General features: G+C 57.3%; 2 protein-coding genes across 2 annotated transcripts; both read left to right on the top strand.

Moving 5' to 3' along the window:
* Positions 1-575: 575 nt before the first annotated feature.
* PGAP6 (post-GPI attachment to proteins 6) lies at positions 576-16,092 on the top strand (the record flags this gene model as incomplete). The annotated part of the gene is made up of 13 exons (XM_082490349.1): positions 576-675; positions 5,119-5,296; positions 6,883-7,090; positions 7,177-7,310; positions 7,672-7,937; positions 9,164-9,492; positions 10,242-10,335; positions 10,882-11,005; positions 11,706-11,842; positions 13,872-14,050; positions 14,549-14,695; positions 15,102-15,218; positions 15,717-16,092. The coding sequence occupies 13 exons, from the start codon at positions 576-578 to the stop codon at positions 16,011-16,013; spliced, it is 2,310 nt and encodes a 769-aa protein (XP_082346475.1). The 3' UTR covers positions 16,014-16,092.
* A 2,142-nt stretch (positions 16,093-18,234) lies between these two features.
* On the top strand, positions 18,235-21,411 carry MRPL28 (mitochondrial ribosomal protein L28). The gene is made up of 5 exons (XM_082490799.1): positions 18,235-18,566; positions 18,722-18,874; positions 19,196-19,330; positions 19,993-20,079; positions 20,997-21,411. The coding sequence occupies exons 1-5, from the start codon at positions 18,279-18,281 to the stop codon at positions 21,072-21,074; spliced, it is 741 nt and encodes a 246-aa protein (XP_082346925.1). The 5' UTR covers positions 18,235-18,278; the 3' UTR covers positions 21,075-21,411.
* The last annotated feature ends 1,610 nt before the right edge of the window (positions 21,412-23,021 follow it).

Below are 23,021 nucleotides of genomic sequence, written 5' to 3'. Positions count from 1 at the left end.
CCCCTTTTCCCCAGGGCACCTTCCCACGGGTCCAGGGCGCTCCTGGGGTTTTGAGCCCCCACTCCCCCCAGTTATTCTCCTGGCACCTCCTGGGGTATCGGGGTGCCGGGTGACCCCAGGACCAGCTCTGGGTGATGGTGGCCCCCGGGGTCACACGGGGTCTTGGGGTGCTGATAGGGCTTCAGGACCTCCCCAGGATCACGGGGTTCCCCAGGATAGAGGGGTCCCCAGGTCTGTGCTGGGGCTCCCCCAGGGTCTGGGCACCCCGCAAGCCCCCGGCCCGAGCCCCGCCAGGCTCCCCCGTTCTGCGGGCAGCGCCGGGTCCCCGGTCCATCCCGGTGCGGAGGGCTGTCCCCGGGGCTGCCCCGGCACCGGATGACCCCGTGCCCGTCGCGGGGTCCCCCGCGGCCCCCCTTCCTCCACCCCCCCCCCCGGTGGCGGCGGGGGCGGCGGTTCCGCCGGGGGCGGGCCGCGGCGGGGCGGGGCGGCGGAAGCGGGCGGAGGTGGCGGCGGCGGCGGCGATGGCGCTGCGGGGCGGGCGGCGGGCGGCCGTGCCGGGGTAGCGCCGGGCGGCCATGGCGCGGGGAGCCGCTCCGCCGCCGCTGCGGCTGCTGCTGCTGCTCCTGCTGCAGCTCCTGGCGCTCCCCGCCGGCCGCGGCAACCGCACCGGCCCCGGTGAGCCCCGGACGGGATCGGGGCGGAGGGGGGGGGGACTCAGGGGCAGTTTGGGGGGGGCTCGGGGGCAGTTCGGGGATGCTCGGAGGCTCGGGGACAGTTTGGGGATGCTTGAGAGGGCTCAGATGCAGTTTGGGGATGCTTGGGGTCTTGGGGGTAGTTTGGCGATGCTTGGGGATGCTCGGGGGGCAGTTTGGGGATGCTCGGGGGGCAGTTTGGGGATGCTCGGGGGGCAGTTTGGGGATGCTCGGGGGGCAGTTTGGGGATGCTCGGGGGCAGATTGGGGATGCTCGGGGGGCAGTTTGGGGATGCTCGGGGGCAGATTGGGGATGCTCGAGATGGCTCAGATGCAGTTTGGGGATGCTCGGGCATGCTGGGGGGCAGTCTGGGGATGTTCAGGAGGGCTCAGGAGCAGTTTGGGGATGCTCGGGGATGCTTGGGGGCAATTTGGGGATGCTTGGGAGGGCTCAGATGCAGTTTGGCCATGCTCGGGGGCAGTTTGAGGATGCTCCGTGGGGATCAGGGCTGGGAGAGAGGGGCGAGCCAGGCTGGGGGGCTTTGCTACCCACTGTGGGAGCCGGCGGGATCCTGGGGGGTGCAGAGGCACTGGTGGAAAACCAACCGGGTTACATGAAAGCGAGCGGGGGCTTGTCTGCTGCACAGCCCCCGGAGCTGGTCCGAGTCCCACAGCTCCTGCCAGGGGTGGCTTTGAGGTAGCTCCATGATTTCCCAAGTGATTTGGCTGCTCGGGGGCTCTATGGACCGTCTCTGGTGGAGCAGCACTGGTGTTTGGCTCTGCGGAGCAGCACGAGGTCGGGCCCGGACCCAGAGGGGTTTCTGCTGTATTTGCGGCGGCGGTGGCAGTTTCGCCTGGTTTTGCTTTGTTTTCAGGGTACTTTACTTCCAGTGCAGTGGGGTTTCGGCAGAGCAGTGGGCTGCTCTTCGTGGTGGTGCTGGGGGGTCTGGGGTCCCCGGGGACCGTGCCTCCCCCTCCGGAGGGTCAGCCAGCGGGTGCAGTGGTGGAAGGGACTGGGGAGGTGACATTGTTTGCCTGCTTCGCCCCGTCGCGGAGGTAGGCTTGTGCTCCGGCGGTGGCTATCCGTTGTCGATGGTGGTTATCACTTCCTCATAGCCTGCGAAGCGTGGAGGCCGCTCCGGGGAGCCGATGGGGGAAGATGGCCTTTTGCCCCAGGCTCACCCTCCTCTGGCATCCTGCTAGCTGGGTTCCCAGCCCTGGAGAGCTACCCTGTGCTTCAGGTGTGGTGGTTGGGCTGCCTCGGCGCCGTCCCGGCGGCTGGGGGAATGCCTCTGCAGGGTTAGGTCTGGGAGCTGGTGAAGATCAGCACCTCCCCAAAGGAGCGAGGATTTATCTTTCTGCAACATTTAAAGATGTATTTTTGACCTGGGCTAGAGGAATAGGGTTTCTGTTACGTTATAAATGGCCAAACATCCTTCTACGTCTTGTCCAGAGTCAGACTGATCGCTATCTGTATAGCTTTATGCAGCATCTGCTTTGGAAATGAGGGCTTCATCCTTTTGATGGGAAGCCCTGAAAGCAGCAGTCAAGCTATCATTTCCTAAAATTACCATGAGATCATCTTTGGACAAACACATCCGAGCTCTTGCAGGTGGCTCTTTATGCTGAAATTCAAATAACGCGTCTCCTCTCTGCATCCGTGATTCTGCCGCGTTTTGTTTCTTGTCTTAAAAACACTTGGTTTTTGCATGATACGTTTGAAATCTGCTTACGTGAAATCTTTATGGGAGAGGATGGAAACAACATCCATGCGACAACTCCCTTGCTCAGTTGAAAGGGTTGTTTGACATCGTGGGGGAGCCGAGTGGGACTTTCCAGGTGTCGCCGTGCTGGCGCGGAGCGTACTGAATGGATGGGGACAGACACGTACAGAGCGCAGCAAATACTAGAGTACGCGCTCTCGATGCAAATGGGCTGCCGGAGCGCACGCCTCGCCTGCGGTGACCTGTCTTTCTGGCTTTTCTCTGCTGATACTCAGTTTATCTGCCTGTGGTATTTCCTTGTCAGCCCGGGTGGAGGGTTACTCAGTCTCTGGGTGCAGCTCTCGGGTGCGTGGCGAAGCCTGCGAGCGGGGGCTTGGCCGGCCGGTGCCACGAGAACCTGTTTGCGAGTGGACTTTGTCCGCGCCGGCGTCTTCTTGGTACAGCCGCGGCTGGTGCTGACCTGCTGGCAGGTCTGCCTGCCTGCCTTCGACCCGGTACTTGTGCCTGAGCTCGCTCCGTATAATTGACCAGTCCTTCATAAATAGCACGGCTGATCGCTTGAGTTTTTAATTTTGCAGCCTGCCTGCCCTCTCTTACCCCAAAACCACACAAATTGTGCTTCGGCTTCGTGAGGACGTGCTGGATGGGTGGTGACCGTGGCTGTTGGCTGTGCAGAGCCTGACGGTCGGTGGGGTTGGAGCAGCTTATGTCAAGGCAGAAGGGCTTTTCCCCATGCAGGTTGTCTGATGGGACCTGTTGCGTTGAGCAGGGCCAGCTCTTATCACGCTTTGTGTCCATGTCTGCCCTTCTCCTGAGCCCAAACATCTCCAGAAATGAACACACCATGTGCTCGCGGAAGGCGGCTGGCGGTATAGGCGCTGCCGATTAAAGACCATTCCCTTCTGTAGCTCCTGTGTGTGAAACGTAACTGGGCTTGTAGGGGACGGCAGCCAGCTCTTGTCTCTGGTAGCCCACGCACGGCGCTGGCGTTGCAGCCCGGGAGCGTTTGCTTGTAAAGCCCCTTTTTTGGTCTCTGCTCCTCGCTGGCCCGGAGAGCAGCGTAACCCCAGCGTGGGGACGGCAGCGGGGCGGCTCTGCCCAGGGGCCGTGGGCTTCTCGTTGTCCTGCTGGAGGCTCGCCTGTCCCCGTGTGTTCGGGCGCTGCCCCCGTGGCTGGAGCCTGTGGGCGCACAGCCGGGGCAGCCCCTGCGGCGAGGCGAGGCGGCCACGCTCTTCCTCCTCCAGCGAATCCTCCGGTCGGCTTGTGTGGCTGGTATTTCTCGCTTTCCTGTTTCCTCCTTTCCCTGATGGGTTTGCAGGGTGCCCGGAGGCTTTGGCTTGGTGACTTGCCAGGGAATTAAACCCATGATTACTGTTCCCGTCTCTTTGCAGCGCCGTGGGTGCGCGCCGGTGTGCGTCCTGCTTTGGGGCATGAATCGTAGTTCCTGCTAGGATTAGGTTCCGTTTGGCACAAAGTACATCCCAAGGCTCTGGTCCTGCCCGAGGACTGTTTTCCTCTTTCTTTGGCGTCTCGTTTAAACTCAGTTGGGTCCTCTGTGTTTCCGCACAATGCGTCCCCGTGCGGCGCTGGAGGAAGGCAAGTTCAACCACGCTCGCTGCTTTGTTCTCTGGTAGAAAGGAGGAATCTGCGTCTGAAAGGCGCCACGGTTTCTCCCCACTCCAGGGAATTCCGGAGTAGAAAAGGAGCATCTGGGAGGCCTCGGCAGAGATGTGAAGACATCATCTTCTACCCCTCGCTGAGTGTTACGAACCTTGTTTTCGGGCGGGCAGCGTGGCCTCGGCTCTGCTGTCTCAGGGCAGTTTTGCCACGTTCCCAGCCCTGGTGTGGTGTTTCTTTGCCATCCCCGAGTTGCAGCCTGGCTGGTTTCTTGCTGACGATAACACTAATATATAGTTTTGCAGGTGAGATCGCCCAGGCATAGCTGGGCAGAGGGACGGATGGAGGATCTAACTAGCCCTGATGGCACTTTGACTGAGTAGCCATCATCCTCTTTCATGATCTTCCAGCCTACCCTAGGGCTGTTCTCGCTATGCCAGCAGCTTTTCTTCCCAGTAGGAAAATCGTCAGACTTTGGAAGGTACATCTGAAAGCAGAGTTAGGTTTGCAGCATGTGCGTTTCCATCACGTTGCGTGTTGTGGGAAGCGGCGTGTTGGGCGGTACGTGCGTCCTGAGCCGGGTAAGACCGATAACATCAGCCTGTGCAGTCAGCAGAGACCGACGAGGGCACAGCTCTTGCCTGTTGGCACCGTAAACCGCTGCTGGAGCCCGGAGCACCCCTGCGGTACCTGCTCCCATCTGTCAGCACCATTTGCCCCAGGGTTTGCTGCTGCCTCCTCCATCGCTTTTTCGTGCGCCATCAACTTTTCCTCCTAAGCTTTTCCTCCTCAGTGTCTCCGGTGATGTGTCATCTTCAGAGCACATCTCGCAGAGCGTAGTTAAGGCATCTTTTAGTGCTCTCTGGCTGCGGGTGAGGGGTTTGTAGCAGGGCTGTGGGCAGTTCTGGCTGGAGGAACAACGTGGATTGCCACATATCTACTAGTGGGACTGGGATGAGAAGTCAGGGACACAAAGGGTTCCTCTCCAGCAGCCTTAGAACTCCTGTGAGCTTCTGTGGGTGGGGGTAGCACTGCAGCCTGCCCCCAGCAGCCCCCCCAGCAACTGTGGTGCTCTCTCCCTTTCAGATTCCCTATATGTCTCCGAGTACTTCTCTCAGAGCGCACAGAAGCTGTCCTTCTACAGCTGGTATGGGAACGCCAAGCTCTTCCACTTCCACGTGCCAGAAGACACTGTGCTGCTTCGCTGGCTCCTGCAAGCATCCCGGGGGAAAGGACCTGAGTGCACCAACATGGAGATCACAGTGTACGTATGTCCCTGTGCCAGCGCTTCCCCACAGGGGCTTCCTGTCCTCCTCCTGTCCGTGTTGCTCATGGTGGGGTTGGTTGGTTGTAGGAGGCTGGGCATCTGTTCCCCAGTTGCAGCAGCCATAGTTTCTTACTATCCTAGCACTAAATCTGTGTTTAAACCTGTAGGAGCATTTCATGTTCACGTTACCAGCGGATCTGGGGCTGTCTATCAGATGTAGTGTCTAAGAGACACCTTAGAAACACTGGAGAGAGCTTCACAGTGAGGCTGGTGGTGCTGCTCATGAGCAAAGGCCTTTCTGTGCCTGGCAGGCTCCTGCGCATGGTACCACGGGATGTGGCAGGCCTACACGGGGCTCGGGAGGACCCAAACCGACTGGAGGTAGACAAATTCCCCAGTACAGAGGAACTGAAGAGACTGGGAACACTTTGTGAGGGGCGTGGGCTGTGTGTGGAGCAGAGGTAGGAGTGCCGAGCCCTGCAGACCCAAGAGCAGGAGAAGGTTGCAAACTCAATGCCAGTGAAAGAAATGCTGCTTAAAGCAGTACTTGAGTTGCTGGGGGATTTGAGGTAAAAAAAAACTTGCAAGACTTTGAGCTGTATCTTGGGAGGGTCCCAAGTTTCCTGAGCACGTTGTGGCGGTGGAGACACGTGGGTCTCTGGCACCCGCTCCACAGAGGTCTCGGGAGTGACGGAAGCTGCTTGGCTTGCACTTCTCTGGTCCGTCCTGGGCGCGGACCGGTGGTCCGGTTGCTCCATAGCAGCTTGGCACGGATGATCTTCCTACTTTCTGCTTCCCAGAAAGGTTTCCAATAGTTTTGGGGGTGTGAGGAACAAGGCAGCGGCGAAACCATGCCCTGAGAAATGAAGACCAGACCAGCCGAGCTCAAACGGGTTAATAACACATCACCTGTCACGTTTGCTGGCTGGACCCGCTGTGTCCATTGTTCTGTTGCAATGCTCTAGCAGTCCAAAAGTGAGCAAATTAAATGCCGAATTAGCTGCCCAATTAAATATCCCGTGTATTACTTCGCTGCCTGCTTTTCTGCTACTTCGAATGTTGGGCTGCTTATCGGAAAAGCGGACATGCCGGTGTGCCGAAGTCGGTCACGTGGGCCCTCCTTGGGGAGCATCTTTTCAGTCTGTCGGCCCACCCCTCCTTGAACGAGGAAATAGGGAAGATGCAGGTCTTAGCTAGAAAATGAGAGCTCTTCCTTGACGATTTAGCCTATATGGGGAATTTGCTGATGGTTAGAAAAAAGGAGTAGTCTTGTGGCTGGGGCTTAACCTTAGTAAGTGTGGAAATTTGCTTTCAGGCTGGACGGAACCATGTAAATCCTTATCTTAATAAGCAGCCAAGTTAAACCAATCTCTAAATAAATCCCGGATAAGCTAATAACAGCCAGTCCTCACCAGATGAAAATGATGGCTCTTGTGGTCCACTTGAAAATGTGGGGTTTTTCCAGCCTGCTCCTTCTCCAATCCCAGGCCAACCTGGGTGTCCACTGACGAGTTTGTACCCCAGTTTGTCTTGCCAGCGTCTTTACGTCCCTCGGTTTATTCACATTATGGTTTCTCTCACAGGCACTTTCGCTACGGAGCCCCTCCTGTAATTAATCCGCTGGGCACTCGTTTTCCTGCAAATGCGACCGTCCGTCCTTCCTACAGCATAAGCATCACTCTGAGCAGTGCTGTGCAGAACACCACCTTTGTGAACGTCACCACCCCTGCTGCCGGAGACTGGTTCATCGCTGCCCATCTCCCTGAGGCTGCGGGCAGGATTGAAGTGAAGGTGAGGGTCCTGGGGAGGGTCTCTGCTGTCGTACTCTGCCCGGATTGTCTCACCACAGCTGACCCGTCTGCTCTCCCCTCCCGCAGGGTTTCTCCACTCCGTGCCCCTATATGTTCCAGGCAGATATGTTTGTGCTCAGACTCACCGATATGCCTGTCCTGGAGCCTGGTGTTGCTATGCCACAAATTGTCGTCTCGCCTGCGAAGCCACTGCACGTCAAGTGAGCGAGAAAGACTCTGGGAGGGTGGGATTTCCCACGGGTGCTGCTTTGGGGAAGCCACTGGTGTTCCCACGGGGGGCTGGAGCTGGGGGGTCTCCAAACCTGTTTGCCAAGCTCCCCGCAGCAGTGCTGGGGTTTGCACGGGGAGCACACGAGTGCCCTTACCCAGCTCTTCCTAGGTGGTCGTAGAGGTTCAGCTGCGGGAATTTTAGTTCTTTGAGATGTTTCCCTCGAGAAGGATTTTCCCAACACCAAGCAGGGCAGTCCAGTTCTTGCCGGAAAGCCCCAGGGTCCGCGGTGGGTCATGGTTGGCTTGTGTTGAGAGCAGCAGCTCTGAAACCGCTGGTCCCTCCTCCCGCAGGGTCTTCGTTCCCAAGCACACTGCAGGGCTGCGGTTTGAGCTGCGAAACTGTGTGACAAGCGAGAAAAAAGCCTGCGCCGTGCGGGCAGTGCTGGGATCCATCACGCTGCCCCAATCTTTCCAGAGGATCGTCACCTGCACGGGGAAGGTGAACTGCAGCCTGGCCCTGGGTTCGCCCCCCTGGGAGAAGTGGCTGCAGATCATGGTGGAGAGTCTCGGCGCTGCCAACGCCAGTGTGTCACTGGAGATGCTGGCTTCTTTCACAGGTGGGCTTCCACCTTCCCTAGCCCTGTGGGAAGGACCAGAGAGAACTTTGTGTCTGCTGTGTCTCTCCTGGCCTTTGGGTGGCTGGCTGTAGTGGCCAGTGTCCCCCAGCATACTGGTTGTCTGGGCATAACTTTGGGGGATGAGACCTAGTTGTTGCTTTGGGGTCAAAAGTGAAGGTTCCAGTGTTCACCCAAAACCCGCCTGTTTTGGAAATGACCGAGAAGTTCAGGGTCTCTGAAGCAATGGTATTTTCCAAAGGCTGTTTGAGAAGCCGTGGCTGGCTTAAAATCTGGTGGGGAAAATAGTTTTGGATAGATGCACCAGAGTCTAATGATATGTTGACTCTCGACTGACCATAAGCCGGCTACAGACAGGAAACCATCTCACAGAGGTTTACTTGGGGTGATGGCTTGGGCCATAGTGAGGGGATGTCCCCATTTCAGGTGACACTTTGAGACTCAGGAGGTCACGAGGTCCTTCTGACTGTGATAGGCACCTTTGCATCCTCTTATTATGTGACCATAATCTCTGTTTAACTCTTGGAAGCTCACCAACTAGGTACATTTGTAAAGTTTTCTTCTGCTGGGGGTTCTGCCATCGCCTCCTCAAAGCAAAGCCTCTTCCCCTGTGCTGGAGGGCCGGGTGCTGGCAGCCGAGGTGTTAAGAGGAGAGCGCTAGAGTCTCTGGGAGCGATGGACAGGCTCCAGCAGTGGGACTCCCAAGTGTCACATTCAGCTCCATCTGCCCTGATGTTATGATGGTTTGTGCCCGTAGCTACTTTGGGTTAGCTTCTCTCTTCTGCTCGGACTTGTCTGCTCACATCTGGGGAACTGGTAGAGACTTTTATGCAGCCTGTGGTTGTGGGACAGGTAAGTGCTGTGCTCTGCCACTGGCTAGTGAATGCTCCCTGGGTACGTTGATGTGTTACGATGCTGCGTGTTATCCCGTCTTCTGTTCTCCCTCCCCTTCCCTGCAGCTCCAGGGCGCTTCCGCCCACTGCACCACTGTCTGCCGTCCATCAGCGTCCCAACTTGTGGACGCTGATGCAAGAGTTCCCCCTGCAAACGGTGCCTTTCAGGGGCTGCAGCCAACACTGCAGTGCATGAACCAGCTGAAATACCCCCAGTTTGTGCTGTCACTGGAAGGTCTGGAGCTGCTGGGGCCCTGCCTGGATGAGGTGCTAGTCCTGGCCGTGCTGATTCCTCTCTTTTTTTCTGCTTTACAGCTTGCAGACCAGGCAGTACCAGTTCGTTCCTTAACTTCAGCAGCCTGAACCAGAGCCAAACTGGTCCCAGACCAGGTAGCGCAGGAGCAGCGGGGAGCCCCGCTCTGTCGACTGGACAGGCTTCACACAATGCGTCCAACCAGAGGAGCTTCTGTCTGCAGAACCAGCCTGTCGTTCGTGAAGACCTGGATGTGGTGTCCGTGCGCTACAGGCTCTTGAACGGTCCCAGCGTGCCTGTGAACTCCCTCTCCCCGACCCTCCTCCTCCTCAACCTGAACACTGGCATGGACAGCGGGGGTTCCCTCGTGGTCAGTCTCCTGCTTAACAAGGTGCGGAGGCTGGTTGATGGGGTTGTCTCCCCTTCACGGGGCTTCGTCCCTGGTCCTGGGCCGGTTTGTCAGCAAAGTCCAGGGGTTATAGGTACCGGTGGGACTATTCCTCTTTCTTTTTGTTGTCACAAAACACTCTGAGCCTGTTTTAGCCGCTTCCAGCATGTCCCACCTGCCAGCTCCACTTCAAATGCCACAGCTTGCTGGCGTGCGGTGGCAGTGACGCAGAGGAGACAAAATGGCAAGCAGCTGCAATGCCATCTTCTCCATGGGAGCCTGGCGCCTTGCCACCAGGAGAGGAGACCGAGCAGGGAAACACGAGGATGTTCCTGCCCAAGGCGCTGATTCCCAGGCTCCCGGTGACACCCCAAAATTGGCCCTATGGCATTTCCTGAGGGCTGGAGCGGGGCTCAGCCCTGATGTCCTGCTGCCTCTGACTTCTGCCACCCTGTGCTCATGCTGAAGCGATGTCTGAGTGTCCCAGCTTTGGGGCAGTTCCCCCGCGTGGTCCCCTGGGAGGCTCTCTTGCCTTTCAGCCGGCGTGTAACCCGGTGGCAGTGCAGGGTGAGATGGACACGGGTTTGCCCACAAATTGCTGCAGAATTCATGGGTGACCTTGATCTGCAGGATTTATTGTCACCTGCCGCTCCCGTGTACCGCGGGCAGCGTGGGAGACGAATTGTGCGGGTTGGGGGGGGAGGGGGTGGCATCGGGGCGCTCTGACGTGGGACACCGCTCTGTTTGCACAGACGTCCGTGAGCCTGGCCAACGCCACCGTGGTGGCGTGCGTGACTGCTGCTTCGCCGGTGCTGTCCCTCAATGCCACGCACAACTGCAGCACAGGTATGAGAGGCGCTGGCACCCGCCGCCAGCTCAGCTACGCCGGCTCAGGGCTTTGCTTTTAGACCTCGTGAGCTGTTAACTGACTCGGGGCTTTAGGGGGGTGTCCCAGAGAAGCTGAGCTTGGCACGAACCCTCATGAGGTCTTCGTGCTGGCACGTGCCCCGCGTGCTGGGGTGCAGGTGCCAGTGTGGCACCAGGAGTTAGCCTCTGCCAAAGGAAGGTCTGGTTACCAGCTGGGGCTCTTCCAGCCTTGTTGGCAGGAGGTTTGGGGACGGTGAAGGCATTGCTGGTGTGTAGAGAAGCTAAGCTCTGCCCTGGAGGACTGCCCAAGCAAACGGGCTGTTCTAAGTACCCTGAGAGCTGAGATTTAAAGAAAAAACAAGGGTCTTGGGAGCAAAGGTCCTCTCCATCTGTCTGGTGCCTCCTGAGGATGGGAGCAAGGAGCCACGGGAGCGTCTGATTCCTGTGCAATTGGTCGCAGGCTGGGATTGCTGTGGGCCCTTCTCCCCTAATCTTGGCACGTCACAGCACCCTCTTTTCTGTCAGCTTTTTTCCAGGGCTACCCTCTGAGCGTGAGCGCATCCTCCACAGAAGCAATGCTGATTGTCCTGTACCCGCAGACGGATGACTGGTTCCTCTCCCTGCAGCTCATCTGCCCGAAGGGCCAGGGGTGAGTCTGGTGTGTCGTCCCACCTCGGGGCCGGTTCGGAGCACTCTACCTCCGCGTCCCGCTGCCCTTGGCTGGCCTGAGCAAAACCGAGCCCCTGTCCTCACCGCCGTGCTGTGGGCTCCTCTCACCTGGTAGCAGTTGAACTGTGGCTGCAGAGGGGAAAAGAGGTGTGTGGCAGTGCTGACTTACTCTCTTGTGAGCACCCAAGCAGCTTGTCTGGTGCTGAGCTGGCACATCTCGTCCAGGCTGCGGTGGCAGAGCCTGCCTGGATGAGCTTCCCCTTCCCCAGATGGATTTTGAGGTGATAAATTGGTGAATGAAAATGCCTCTGTTACTCCTTTGAGGGGTCTCTGAGATGCAGGCAGCTGTGCCCATGCTCCTGCGGTTTGCCCTCCTGCTGGTTCCTGGCGTAAGGGGCTGAGCACGGGCTGTAAAACAGCGCTGGTGATGCTGATCCTGTGTACCGGGCTCTGCTGTAGGGGTCTAGGGAGAGCTGTGTCCCACCTGGCACATCGGTTTGGCAGTCCGAGTGGAGAGGGAGCCAACTTTGCTCCTAGCTCTTGGGAGGGATGGAGCAGATCCCAAAACAGTGGGGAGCTTGCATGCACGAGCGTGGCCTGACCCTCCGGAGCAGAGTGCTCCCTGAGCACAAGGCTGCCCCGAAGGAGCGGGGTACCAACGCAACCCGCCCTCCCTGCAGCGAATGTAATGCCGCAGAAGCCAAAGTGACCGTCTTCGCATACCTCACCCCCTGCTTCAATGACTGTGGGCCGTACGGACAGTGCAGCCTCCTGAGAAGACATGGCTACCTCTACGCTGGCTGCAGCTGCAAGGCTGGTGAGTGCCTTTTTCTGGGAAGCTTTGCCATCCTTCCCAAGGGGAGGCCACATTTCCCAGTGGTGCAGTTTGGGTAGGGGAACCTGGGGTCTGCCGTGGATGGCGGGAGCAGCCTGGTGTCACAGTGCCTGCCCAAAGAGCCTTCGGCATACGTGGTGGCCTCTTTGGGAGCATCCTGACTTCCCCAAGGGGTGCCAGGTTCTGGGAAGCACAGAGCAGCCCAGGGGAAATAGGGAATCGGGCTGAGGACAGCTTGGAGTTTCACTTGCAGCTTGGAGTCCCCCAGGGCTTGGAGAGGTGCTTCTGAGCATCCCCAGAGAGATCAGGGCGCCATCAGGGCTGCCTGAAAATGCCTGCGTCGGAGCCTGTGCCTTTCAGGGAGTTTGTTGCGTGGGGTCCTGGTACGGGATGCGATGAGGCTGAGCTGCCGTCCCTGTCTGTGCTTTGCCATGGTGCTCTGTCCCCTGCCAAGAGCCACCACGCAGGCCAGCCCTTAGACTCCAAGGTGCCCCTGGAGGAGGAACATCTGTGTCAGCTGCTAATTATGTTAATGAGATGAGAAGACTAGGCGGGAGTCAGTGGCGTAGGGAAGATGATAGCTCTGTGGCGCGGTGCCTGGGTGGGTCCGCATACCTGTTCTCGGCAGAAGGACGAGGCAAAATGGGGTTCGCTGCTGCTTTGGACCCGAGCCAGGACGCCCCTGCTGCAGTGCTGCTGGTGGGTGAGGAGCGAGATGGAGAACAGCATCCTAATTTCCCCGAGGGGTGCCAGGTTCTGGGAAGCACAGGGCACCCCCGAGGGAACCGGGGAATCAGGCTGAGGACAGCTTTCTGCTGAATCACTGGGAGCAAAATGCCCCATCTGCATATTCGTGACCCAGAAATTAAGTGGAGAGAGCAGCCTTCCCTGGGCTGCGCCTGGCAGGGAGCCGGCAGAAGGGGCAGAGCTGCCGGCGTGGTTTCTGGTGGCGCTGTCATGGGATGGATGCTACTTGTGACTCTGCTCCTTGACCGTGGAGTGCCTGCGCATACCCAGGCTGCCCTGTGACTGACCTCCTTTCCCCAAAAGGAGGGCATGGGCATCCTAATCTTGAATTAAAATAATTTAAATTAAAAAAAAAAAAAAAACAAAACAGAAAAAAAAAGCAGGTGACTGTCTCAGCTCAGGCAGCAGGCTGAGAATTGTGCCCTGAGTCATGCGCTGTCCTCCAGGAAATTTTCGCTCCCACTGTCCTGCGCAGACCTGGATGTCACCGTGGGCTGAGGCAGTGGGTTTGCTCACCCTGGAGAAGACAAGTTGGAGGGGGATCGAATTGAACCTGCCCACAGGGGTTACAGGGACCCTGGAGGAGCACAGGGGTAGGGCAAGAGGCCACAGCCATAGGCTGCAGCAAGGCAACTTCCAGCTAAATTGAAGAAGACAAATTCACCACTGTCAGAGTTGTTCAGCTTTGCATAGTATCCAGGTCTTCATCCTTGGAGATGTTCAAAACTCAGCTGGGCAAGGCCCAGAGCAACCTGAGCTGGCTTTGCAGTCTGCCCTGCTGTGACAGGAGGTGGGACAGTCCTCAGTGCTGTGGATCATGCCCCGCCCTGGTTCCTGGGGTCTGTAGGGATCTCGCACCCAGCTTACACCATCACCTGAAGCATCTGAGCCTCGAATGTTTGATGTACCACCAGCAAGTAGCATGTGTGTTGAGTTACTGTAGGGATGAAAAGTACCGGCCTGGTCAGACCCATGCTGTATGTAGGATGGCCTCTGCTGCGTGGGAACTACCTGGGGGATGTCCTCAGAGAGACGCAGGGCTCTGCTGGGGTTCCCCAAGACTTTCCACAGCAGAGCATGCGATGAGTAATGAGACCATCCTGAGAACAGGAGTGTGAGTGGCTGATGGAGCAAGGCAGAGGAGGCTCAGGGATAGTCCGGGGTGGTGACTGCTTCTTCTGAGGAGTCCCAGCCTCCTGCTGGGTGGTGCAGGAGGACAAGGCAGGGCATGTGAGATCCACACAAGCCTCTCTCTGCTCCACAGGTTGGGGCGGGTGGAGCTGCACAGATGATACTAAGGCGCAGTCTGTTGGTGCACAGAACCTGGCCACCCTCCTGCTCACCCTGAGCAACCTCATGTTCCTGCCGGCAATAGCGGTTGCTGTTTATCGCTACTACCTGGTGGAGGCCTCCGTCTACACTTACACCATGTTCTTCTCCACGGTAGGGATTGCCTTTTGTCAGGTCCCCTGCCAGCTCCCCCAGAGCATCAAGGATGCTGCATCGGACTGAAGTCCTTGGTGGAGCAGCCCATCCTGGAGCTCCACAAAGAGCTTCTAGGATCATTGGACAAACACCTCCGTGGACATGTCCTGCCACTTCAGAGCTTGGGAGGAGTGTTATTTTCACTGGGCTCTTCCACCCACACTGTGGGTGCTCGTATTTGGGGGTGGGACCCCAGGGAGCTGAGGTGGGGTTGGAGCATTGCGCACTTGATGGGTGCTGTTCTCCGAGCTCTCGGCTGCTGCTGAGAGGGTGCAGGTTGATGGCTGCTCTCACCTGCTTTCTGTAATGCCACAGTGGTTTGGTGGAGCTTCCTGGAGGCACTGCCAGGAGGAATCCTGCCTGCCACGGGCTGAGCCCTCTCTTGCCTCTCCTTCCTAGAAAGCCCTGTGGTGCTGCTGGATTCATGCTGGCCTTTGCTTTTGTCCCCGGTTCTAGTTCTACCACGCGTGTGACCAGCCAGGTGTCGCAGTGATGTGCATTATGGACTACGACACACTACAGTACTGTGACTTTCTGGGCTCTGTGGTGTCCATCTGGGTGACGATTCTGTGCATGTCCCGGGTGAAGAAGATCCTGAAATACGTGAGTGTCGGGTAACCCCGTGCGGCAGGGCCAGACCTGAGCCAGCCGAGCCACGGGTGGCCATGCTGACCTCCTTTATGGCTGTATTTTAATGACACAGCCCAGCCTGGCGACAAAGCCTGTTTGTCACCCAGTGCCACCCTCATTTTTAAACCAGTGGGTTGTTTTGTCCCAGGAGTTTGGGTCATGAACCTGCGTGCTTGTAGGGACTGGGCCTGAGGGACTGAGATTTGTGGGAAAGGTTTGTGGGTCCTCTGGTTTCTCCTTCTGAAGGTGTTGCTCCCAAGTCCTGCATGCTTGCAGGGCTGGGTGGCCAGGAGGTGAGGTCCTCCCTGCCTCTGGCATGGCTGCCTGTGCTCTGGCAGCAGATGAGCTGCTGACAGTAGTGGTGGTGTCTCATTCCCAGGTCCTTTTCGTCTTGGGGACCCTGTTAATTGCCATGTCCCTGCAGCTGGACCGCAGAGGGGTGTGGAACATGATGGGTCCCTGCCTCTTTGCCCTCGTCATCATGATTGCAGCGTGGGTAAGTAAGGGCAGCCAGGCAGGACCTGCTGCCCTTTGCTCCCCTCCGGGGAACAATGGTGGCAGAGCAGACCCCAGACTCCAGCCCATCTACAAGTAGGGGCTGATCTCCTTGAAATACCCAGGTGGAGGGGGCTCAGGGCCTTCCATCCCTCCAGTAGCTGAGAAATCCCCCGGTTACGGCTCTCAGCACAGTCCCGCTGCTGCAGCTCCAGTTGAGCGCACACCTGTGGCTGCGGTGTTGTCCCAGCGTGGCTGGCTGTTGCCCGTGCCCTGGGCAGAAGCTGTGGCATTACCACTGCCCTCTGCATGCTGGGCTTTGATGCTACAGCTCTTGCTCTTGCACGCAAGAGATGGGCCCAAGAAGGGGGGAGGCTGAATTTCTGAGGGGCAGCAGGCTCACCCTCTTGCTGTGAGGTTGGCAGATGCTCCTGGGTCAGGCAGCGCTGCCTAAGCTTCTGTTTGGCTGCTCAACCCTTCTGTGCTCTCACCCCTCCAGGTTTACCATGGAGTGAAGCGCAGACACTGCTACCCCTCCTCGTGGAAGCGCTGGGTTTTCTACCTCCTCCCAGGGATCACCTTGGCTTTCATCGCCATCTCAGTATATGCATTCATGGAAACCAATGAGAACTATTACTACACCCACAGCATCTGGCACGTGCTGGTGGCTTCCAGCGTTGCTTTCCTGCTTCCTCCTCGGGACAAGCATAAGAAGCCCTGGGCCTGGTCACAGAAGCTCACTTGTCGCTATCAGATCTGCCAGAACGACCGTGAGGAGCTCTATGCTGTGACCTGAACTGCTCGGCTCCCGGTGGCAGAGATGGAGGGCTGGTGAGGTTGTTCTTTGCCTCGGCTGCCCTGCTCTCGCACGTCGGCAATCCCCTTACGTGCTCATTCACTGGCCGGGAGAGTGCAGTATGGACCAGGTTTAACGGTGAAGATGGTGGGCTTGTCTTGTGAAGGCAAGGTTGAGGCCACCTCTGCTTTTCTGCTGCAATGGGGCAGGCTCTTCATGGTTCTAGGTCAAGCAATAGCCTGTCCCCCGCCTCCCCATGGCCCTGGGGGAAATTGCCAACCCTTCCTCCCCTTCTGCTGCATTCATCAAGCTTGGGCTTAGCCCATGCTGAGCTGGAGCCAGGGCTTTGGCTGCTGGGCTCTTCCCTGCAAACTCTATCCTAGCAGAGGGCTGTGGGACAGAGATTTCCCCTACCATCCTGCAATCAGCATTAGAACCCAAGAGAAGAATGGGTTTCTTCTGATCCAGGGGGCAAATGCTGCCATGTGCCCTTGGTGCTGATGGGGAGGGAGAGAGCTGATCTTGGCATGCGCTAAGCCCTTGGCTGCCAGCTCCACAGGGGTCTGGAGCCTCTCTCCCCGTGAAACAGGCAGGACTGCTCTTTACCTGGTCCTGATTCTGGGGGGCAAGAACAGGGCTGAGACTTGGGCCCTGGATTCAGGACCAGGCTTAGCAGGAATGTGAAAAAAAAAAAACCATGTGGGGACATGCAAGAGGCATCAGCATCATCTCACCCAGAGCTGTGAAACGCACAGCAGTGCAGAGTTTAGTCTAAGTTTAACTTTAGTCCTCTTAGCTCATCTGGAAGGAGCCAGGCTGCTGCACTGTCCCCTTCCTCTCTCTGTTCAGGTATTCACCGTCTTCCTCCCTTTCATGGGTTCAGCATGTGTGTGGCTCTGCCTGGGCAGCGTAGGTGGTCCAAGGTGGTGTCTGAACTGCTCCTCCAGCCTGCTGTACCATGGAGGCTGGATGTGCTGCAGGGTTGCAGCCGATCTGAGGCCACCAGCAGTGTCCCACCCCAGCCCAGAGCATCGCCATGGGCTCCCCGGATGGCTACGGTCTCCTTTGCAGCGTCTGTCTCACCTTGGCCTTACTATAGGGCACGCAGGCATCAGAAAGCAAGGGCAGAAACCTGTCAACCAGGCAAGTTGCCTTTGCCCATCCTTATTCTGTAGATAAGGGCTCAAATACATCGTTCCTTGCTGGCTTATTCCAGCTGTCGTCGGTCTGGTGTGGAGCCTCTCCACGGAGCCCCTCAGGAAAGAGCTATTAATGAAGGATTTGTCTCCTAGCTTGTAGGAAACGGGGTTATTTCTTTGCTTTGTAAAGCGCCCAGCCTTCTGCTCAGCTCTGCACTTTATCCCTCTCCCTCCCCGCCCTCGGCAGGCTCCCGCTGGGTAAGCAGAGGCAGGATGAGCCGAGGCCGCTCGCCTGCACCCACCGCTGACGTCCCCCACGTCCCCCGCCTTTCCTTTTGCCGCTGCCGGCAGCGGGGGACGTGGGGGCCATGGGGCCTTCCTCCAACTTTGATCACTTTTAGGCACTTTCCCCCCCTTCCTCTCTCTCGGTTTGCACAGCGGCATGGCACCCCGGCCTTGCGGCAGGAGGCCGCCGCCGCTCCTTCACAGCCGTGCCCTCCACCCCAGGCCACCGGCCTGGCCCCGGTGCTGCCGGTATCCAGAGAAAGCAATAATTCCTCGCCCAGCTGCTCTCCGCTCCGCGAGGCGGGAGAAGCTTCAGGGCGAGAAATCCCCCCCAACGCCACTGTTTAATTTTGTGTTTGATCCTTGAAATTCTGCTTCCCTCCCTCCCCCCCCCCCTCATCCCCATGACTGTTGGCTCTGGCACAAGGTTGTGTCAGGCGCCCGGGTGGGGGTGGGGTGGGGTGTTAATTATTTTGGGTAAAATCAGCGAATTCCTGTGTCTGGGTTAAAAAAAAAAAAAAAAAGGTCTGTGGGTTGTTTTGTTTTGTTTTTCTTTGCTGTTAATACCTGTGATTATTTTATACGGTAAATTTTAAAGCTTACAGTTTTATAATTTAATAAAGGTGATGGTATTTGGGGGCAAACCCGCGGTGGTGCCGTTAATACCGGTGAGCGCCGGGCGGGTCAAACGCGGGTGTGGTGCGGCTCTTGCCGGCCGCCGTCGTCCCCGCCTCCCGTTCCGCGCCAGCCAATGGGAGGGCGGTTCCGGCTCCACTTCCGGCCGCGGTGGCCGCTGGGAGCGGAAGCGAGCTGTCGTGTCGGTGCGAGCGGCGGGAGGGCGATGCCGCTGCACCGGTACGCGCCGCGGCTCTGGCCCGCCCTGCGGCTGCGGGAGGGCATCTGTGCGCGGCTGCCGGAGCACTACCTGGCGTCGCTGCGGGACGACACGCCGCCCACCCCCGTGCACTGGCGGCCTCTGGGTGTGCGCTACCGGCGCAACCCGCGCACCGGGGAGCGGGAGCGCGTGCAGGACGTGCCGGTGCCGGTGTACCTGCCGCCCGCCGCCCACGAGGGGCTCTGGGGCGGCGAGGGCTGGATCCGCGGCTTCCGATATGCGCGGAACGACAAGGTGAGCCTTTCCTTACCCCGGGGGGGGGGGGCGGGCGAGCGACCGGGGCCCGCCAGCAGCGGCCTCCGCCTTCCCCCTGCCGTGCGGAGGCCACTGCCCGGCCCCTGGTGCAGCCTCAGCCGCTGCCCGGGCCCTGAGCGTCGGTCTCTGCCCAGCTCTCCACCAGGCTGCCCAAGACGTGGAAGCCGCAGCTCTTCGACCGGCAGTTCTACAGCGAGATCCTTGACGCCACGCTGACCATCACCGTCACCATGCGGACGCTGGACCTCATCGACGAGGCCTACGGCTTCGACTTCTACATCCTGAAGGTAAGGCCCTGCACCCGGTGGGGCTCACCACACAGCAGCCTGAGCGGGGCAGGTATGCGCCCACGCTGCTCTTGCTCAGGGGCTTGCGGGTTTCTGCTCCTTCTAATGTGTTAGTGCAGATTGTGTAAAACTTCCAGCCTTTAGTGCCCCCTTGACTGGAGAACTTGGTGTTAAAGGTGAAAACTGTCATCAAATGTGTGTCCTGAGAAGCCTTTACAGTATGTGGGTAAACCGTCGGTGTCATCTGTGTGCTGACAGACTTGCGTGTTCTCTAGCAGCAGGTCTCTTGGTGCAATTTAACATCAGACTTTATTTCTCCAGACTCCAAAAGCCGATATGTGCTCGAAGCTTGGGATGGATTTGAAACGAACAATGCTGCTGAGACTTGCACGGCGGGATCCGAAACTGCACCCTGATGATCCAGCCAGAAGAGAAGCCATCTATAATAAGTACCAGGTGGGTGCCTGACCTGCAGTTCCTGCCCTGGTGTCTGCAGCGATCTTTGCTGGTTGTCCAGACTGATAACGCTCTAATCGCCCTGTCGCAGCGCAAGCCAACGTTCATGTTTAGGGTTAAGGGTATGGGTGGAGAAGATCTAAACATCGTTTGTCAGGTTTTCCTTGTTTCTCTGTGGGCTGATAATCGCTGTACTGATTCTTTAGGAAGATAAAAGCCTGTATTTTGCTATGAACAAGGTCACTGGGGGTCTGCAATAAGCACTGGTAGGAGCTGGCACTCCTGACAGCAGCGAGAATTTGTACCGATGGTGCAGCGAGGAGCCCAGACTGCCTGCGTGCATTTTAGTTTTGTGCAGCTGGTGACAGCTGCCAGCATAGAAACACCACCAGCATCCACGGTCTGTGGAATTGTGCTGAGAAACAGCCCCGGGACTACACAAAGGAGAGGTACAGCAGCGAACGCGACTGATCAGAGAAAGCAGGACCCTTGCTAAGGGAAAAGGAGAGGAGGGAAGTGGACTTTGGTTGCCAGAAATGAGGGAACAGTGTTTTAAGATTTGTCTGCAGTAATGTTCCTACTGGATTGCATCTTTGTGTGAGTTGGATTTGCATCTCAGTCACCTGGAAAGACTGTACCACCTGCTCTTTCTTTTATCACAGGAATTTGTGATCCCAGAAGAGGAAGCTGAATGGGTTGGGTTAAGTTTAGAAGAAGCAATAGAAAAACAGAGGCTCTTAGAAAAAAAGGTGAGTTCCTGAGTCATTGCTTAGCACCAAGGTGTCTCAGCTGCTTCAGGCTGTGTGTCCAGCTGATCTGAGCGACCAAGTGGTGCTCTGAAACTCCTGAGTAGCCATGTGAACCTGGTTAAATTTGGGTGCCCCAAACCTGGGGCTGAGTTACAGTGCATCGTAAACCAGATCCCCTGATCAGTGAAGAGAGATTTAAGGGGATGGCTCATAACTTGTGCCCTGTTGCATGAACACATTTGCCTTTGGTTGCTGTCCGCTACACTTGCGCTTTGGGACATGTGGATACAAGCTCAGGGCTCACTCGGTTTGTGACCCTCTGTTGCTGCAGCTCACTGTTAGAAGCAACACACGGAGTGTGTAGCGGACAGCTGCTGGGGCAGAAGGGCTTCCTGGGGTGGTGAGATCTCTTAGTCATGTTTCCCCCAGATCTCTTGGCTCCCATTTGTGGCTACAGCAGGAAAGGAAAGGTCAGGAGCACTGACTGCACAAGGCAGTGCTGGGCCCTGAGCCCTGTGGGGCTCCAGCTTCTTCAAGGGGTGTGTTCTGCCGGTGTGCTTCAGTGCAGCTCTGGTTGAGGGGAACGTGAGGAGGGAGGGAAGCATTTTTAGAAGGGATCTCTGGGAGCTACTGATGATCCTAGTTCACAGGCAGAACTGGGAAAGCTGGTGAATGTCCCACACAGGTGCCTGGCATCTTTGAGGCAGGGTTACAGAGCTCTGCAGCAGCTCTGTCTGGAGGAGTAGGGTAGGAGGCTGTCTCATTCAGCTGCTGAAAAAGACCCGGTCACATCTTCCTCTGGTTCTAGCTGTTAGCACTCCTGCAGCGCTGGCTCTGTGGGCTCACTGTAACACTTCACCCCTTGCTGCTGCTCACGTTCGCTCCTTTTAGGTGGTTTGTTCTCTGCTTTGTTTCAGGACCCTGTTCCGCTCTTTAAGGTGTATGCTGAAGAGCTCGTCAACCAATTGAAAGAACAGGCGGTGCAGAAGCAGTAGAAGGAAAGAAACCTTTGGAGCAAAACCCCTACTGCAGATCAAGCTGTAGGGTTCAGTGGGTCTTCTGTCTGAACAATGTTGTGTGGAAGGGGCCATATGAAGAGCATGCCCAGGAGCACGTTGCAGTTATTGAAGTCTAACGACAGCCTAAATTCAGTGAGGAACTGTTCCTGTGGGCTGAGGAAAGAATTTGTCCCGTGGCCTTTGAAAGTGTTCTTGTAATACTGACTTAATGTGGTTCTTGTGCCTGTACAAGTAGTTGGCTGCTGTTGAGAGCTTGATCATGATATAAAATGAAATACGCATTTTGGGAATATCAGTAAATTTTTATCTGACACTCATTGCTCATTAGTGTATTATAGCAGGGAGCGTGAGACGTGGAGGTGTAATTTAGATGAGTCCCCAGCCTCTGCAGCAGAGGGGTTTGTGCCCCAAAAGCATGACCCCAAACCCCTGCCTCAGGCGGTGCCTGCCAGCAGGTGGGGCTGAGCTCCCCGGCCACAGTCGCTATACAGCTCACGCCAACCCCTTGGGTTCCAGCGCTGTTTCTGTTTGAAGTTGGTGATTTTTTTAAAACCTTTTCTTTTGTAAAAAATGTAGTTGAAGTGAGTATTCAAGCCTTTACTCCTGTCTGGCAACAAGGGACTGAAAAGCACTTACCAGAATTATGTGTGAGTGAACGGCGCTGTGTAGCCCTGGTGTCGCCTGTAAGCTCTGTGGTCCTGCGGTGGGTTTCTGGCTGGAGAAGCAGCAGCCTCTCCTGCCTTTCCCTTCAGCTCTGAGGTGAGGGACAAGCGCAGAGCTTGCAGGATGGGCCTCATGTGAGCCGTATCTCTGGATTGTCACTGCAGGAACAGACTTTGCCTTAACCTCACCTTGGGATGAGACATGCTCCCCTTCCCTAGCACATAAGGGCAAGTGTATGGTCTTGATTTCTGAGCCACAGGACCCATGATAAGAGAGAAACTGGGCTTGTAGAGCCATGTGTGGCTGGTCCCCTCTGCACTGGAATGAAGTAGGACCACAGGGGAGCAGAAATTCCCAGGTCCTTCAAGATTTGGGAGAGTGGTACTGCAAAGGTGGTTGCTTGGTAGGCACAGAGCCTCTGCAGGTGGCTGGGGGTGAAGGAGGTGGTTGTGAAAGTGACTTTAATGGTGGTGTTTCAGGAAGACCAGACTTCCTTGCTGCTGTTTGGGCCAGGGAGTGGGTTGGAGCCCTCGCGAGGAGCGTTTGAGCCCCCGGGTGAGCATGGCACAGCTGTGCAGCCTCGGGCTGGTTGGTCAAGGGCTGCCAGGCTGCGGCCGTGCTGTCTCTGCCCGGGAGCAGGAGGCTCAGCACTGCAGGGGACAGGTTGGGTGGCAAAAGCTGGGATGTTTCCAGCCTGCCTGATGCAGCTGCAGCAAGTCTCGGTTCTCAAGAACAAACTGGCACAGAAGGCCGCATGTGCCTAATTAATGATTTTGTAGCTCGGCCAGCACAATGACATTTGCTTATCCTCTCCTCCTGCAACTGAGCTGAGTGGGAAGCTGCTGCCCAGCTCCTCGGGGACCCTGACACTCTGCCCTCGTTAGAGATAATTAGCTGGGACAAGCTCCTTGTTTGACAGCTCTGCTCATCATTAGGGCTAGCGCAGCTCATGCATTTTAATGCAGCTCTGAGCTCTGAACAGACCATGGCTCCGTCCCAGCCCCCCTCCGCAGCTTCACTGGAACGTGCTGGTGCGGGTCTGGCCTCTCGGCCCCGGCGCAGCTATGGCAGAGCGTGGCTCGCGCCTGCCTGGATCCCATGCTCAGCCCTGTGGGGGTCCCCGAGTGCCTCACAGCTTGGGGTGAGGGTGGTTTGGGGTGGCTGAGGGGGTAATTATCAGCTGCTTCTCTGTACTGGGGGCTAGTAGGTCTTAGTTATGTAAAATCATCTTCCAGTCGTGTGGTGCTGTATCTCTTGGGG

Source organism: Vanellus vanellus, assembly GCF_965231255.1.
Source record: "Vanellus vanellus genome assembly, chromosome: 14".
NCBI classification, from domain to species: Eukaryota; Metazoa; Chordata; class Aves; order Charadriiformes; family Charadriidae; genus Vanellus; species Vanellus vanellus.
The sequence above is the reverse complement of the archived record's forward strand: the minus strand, read 5'-3'. Positions and strand labels throughout refer to the sequence as shown.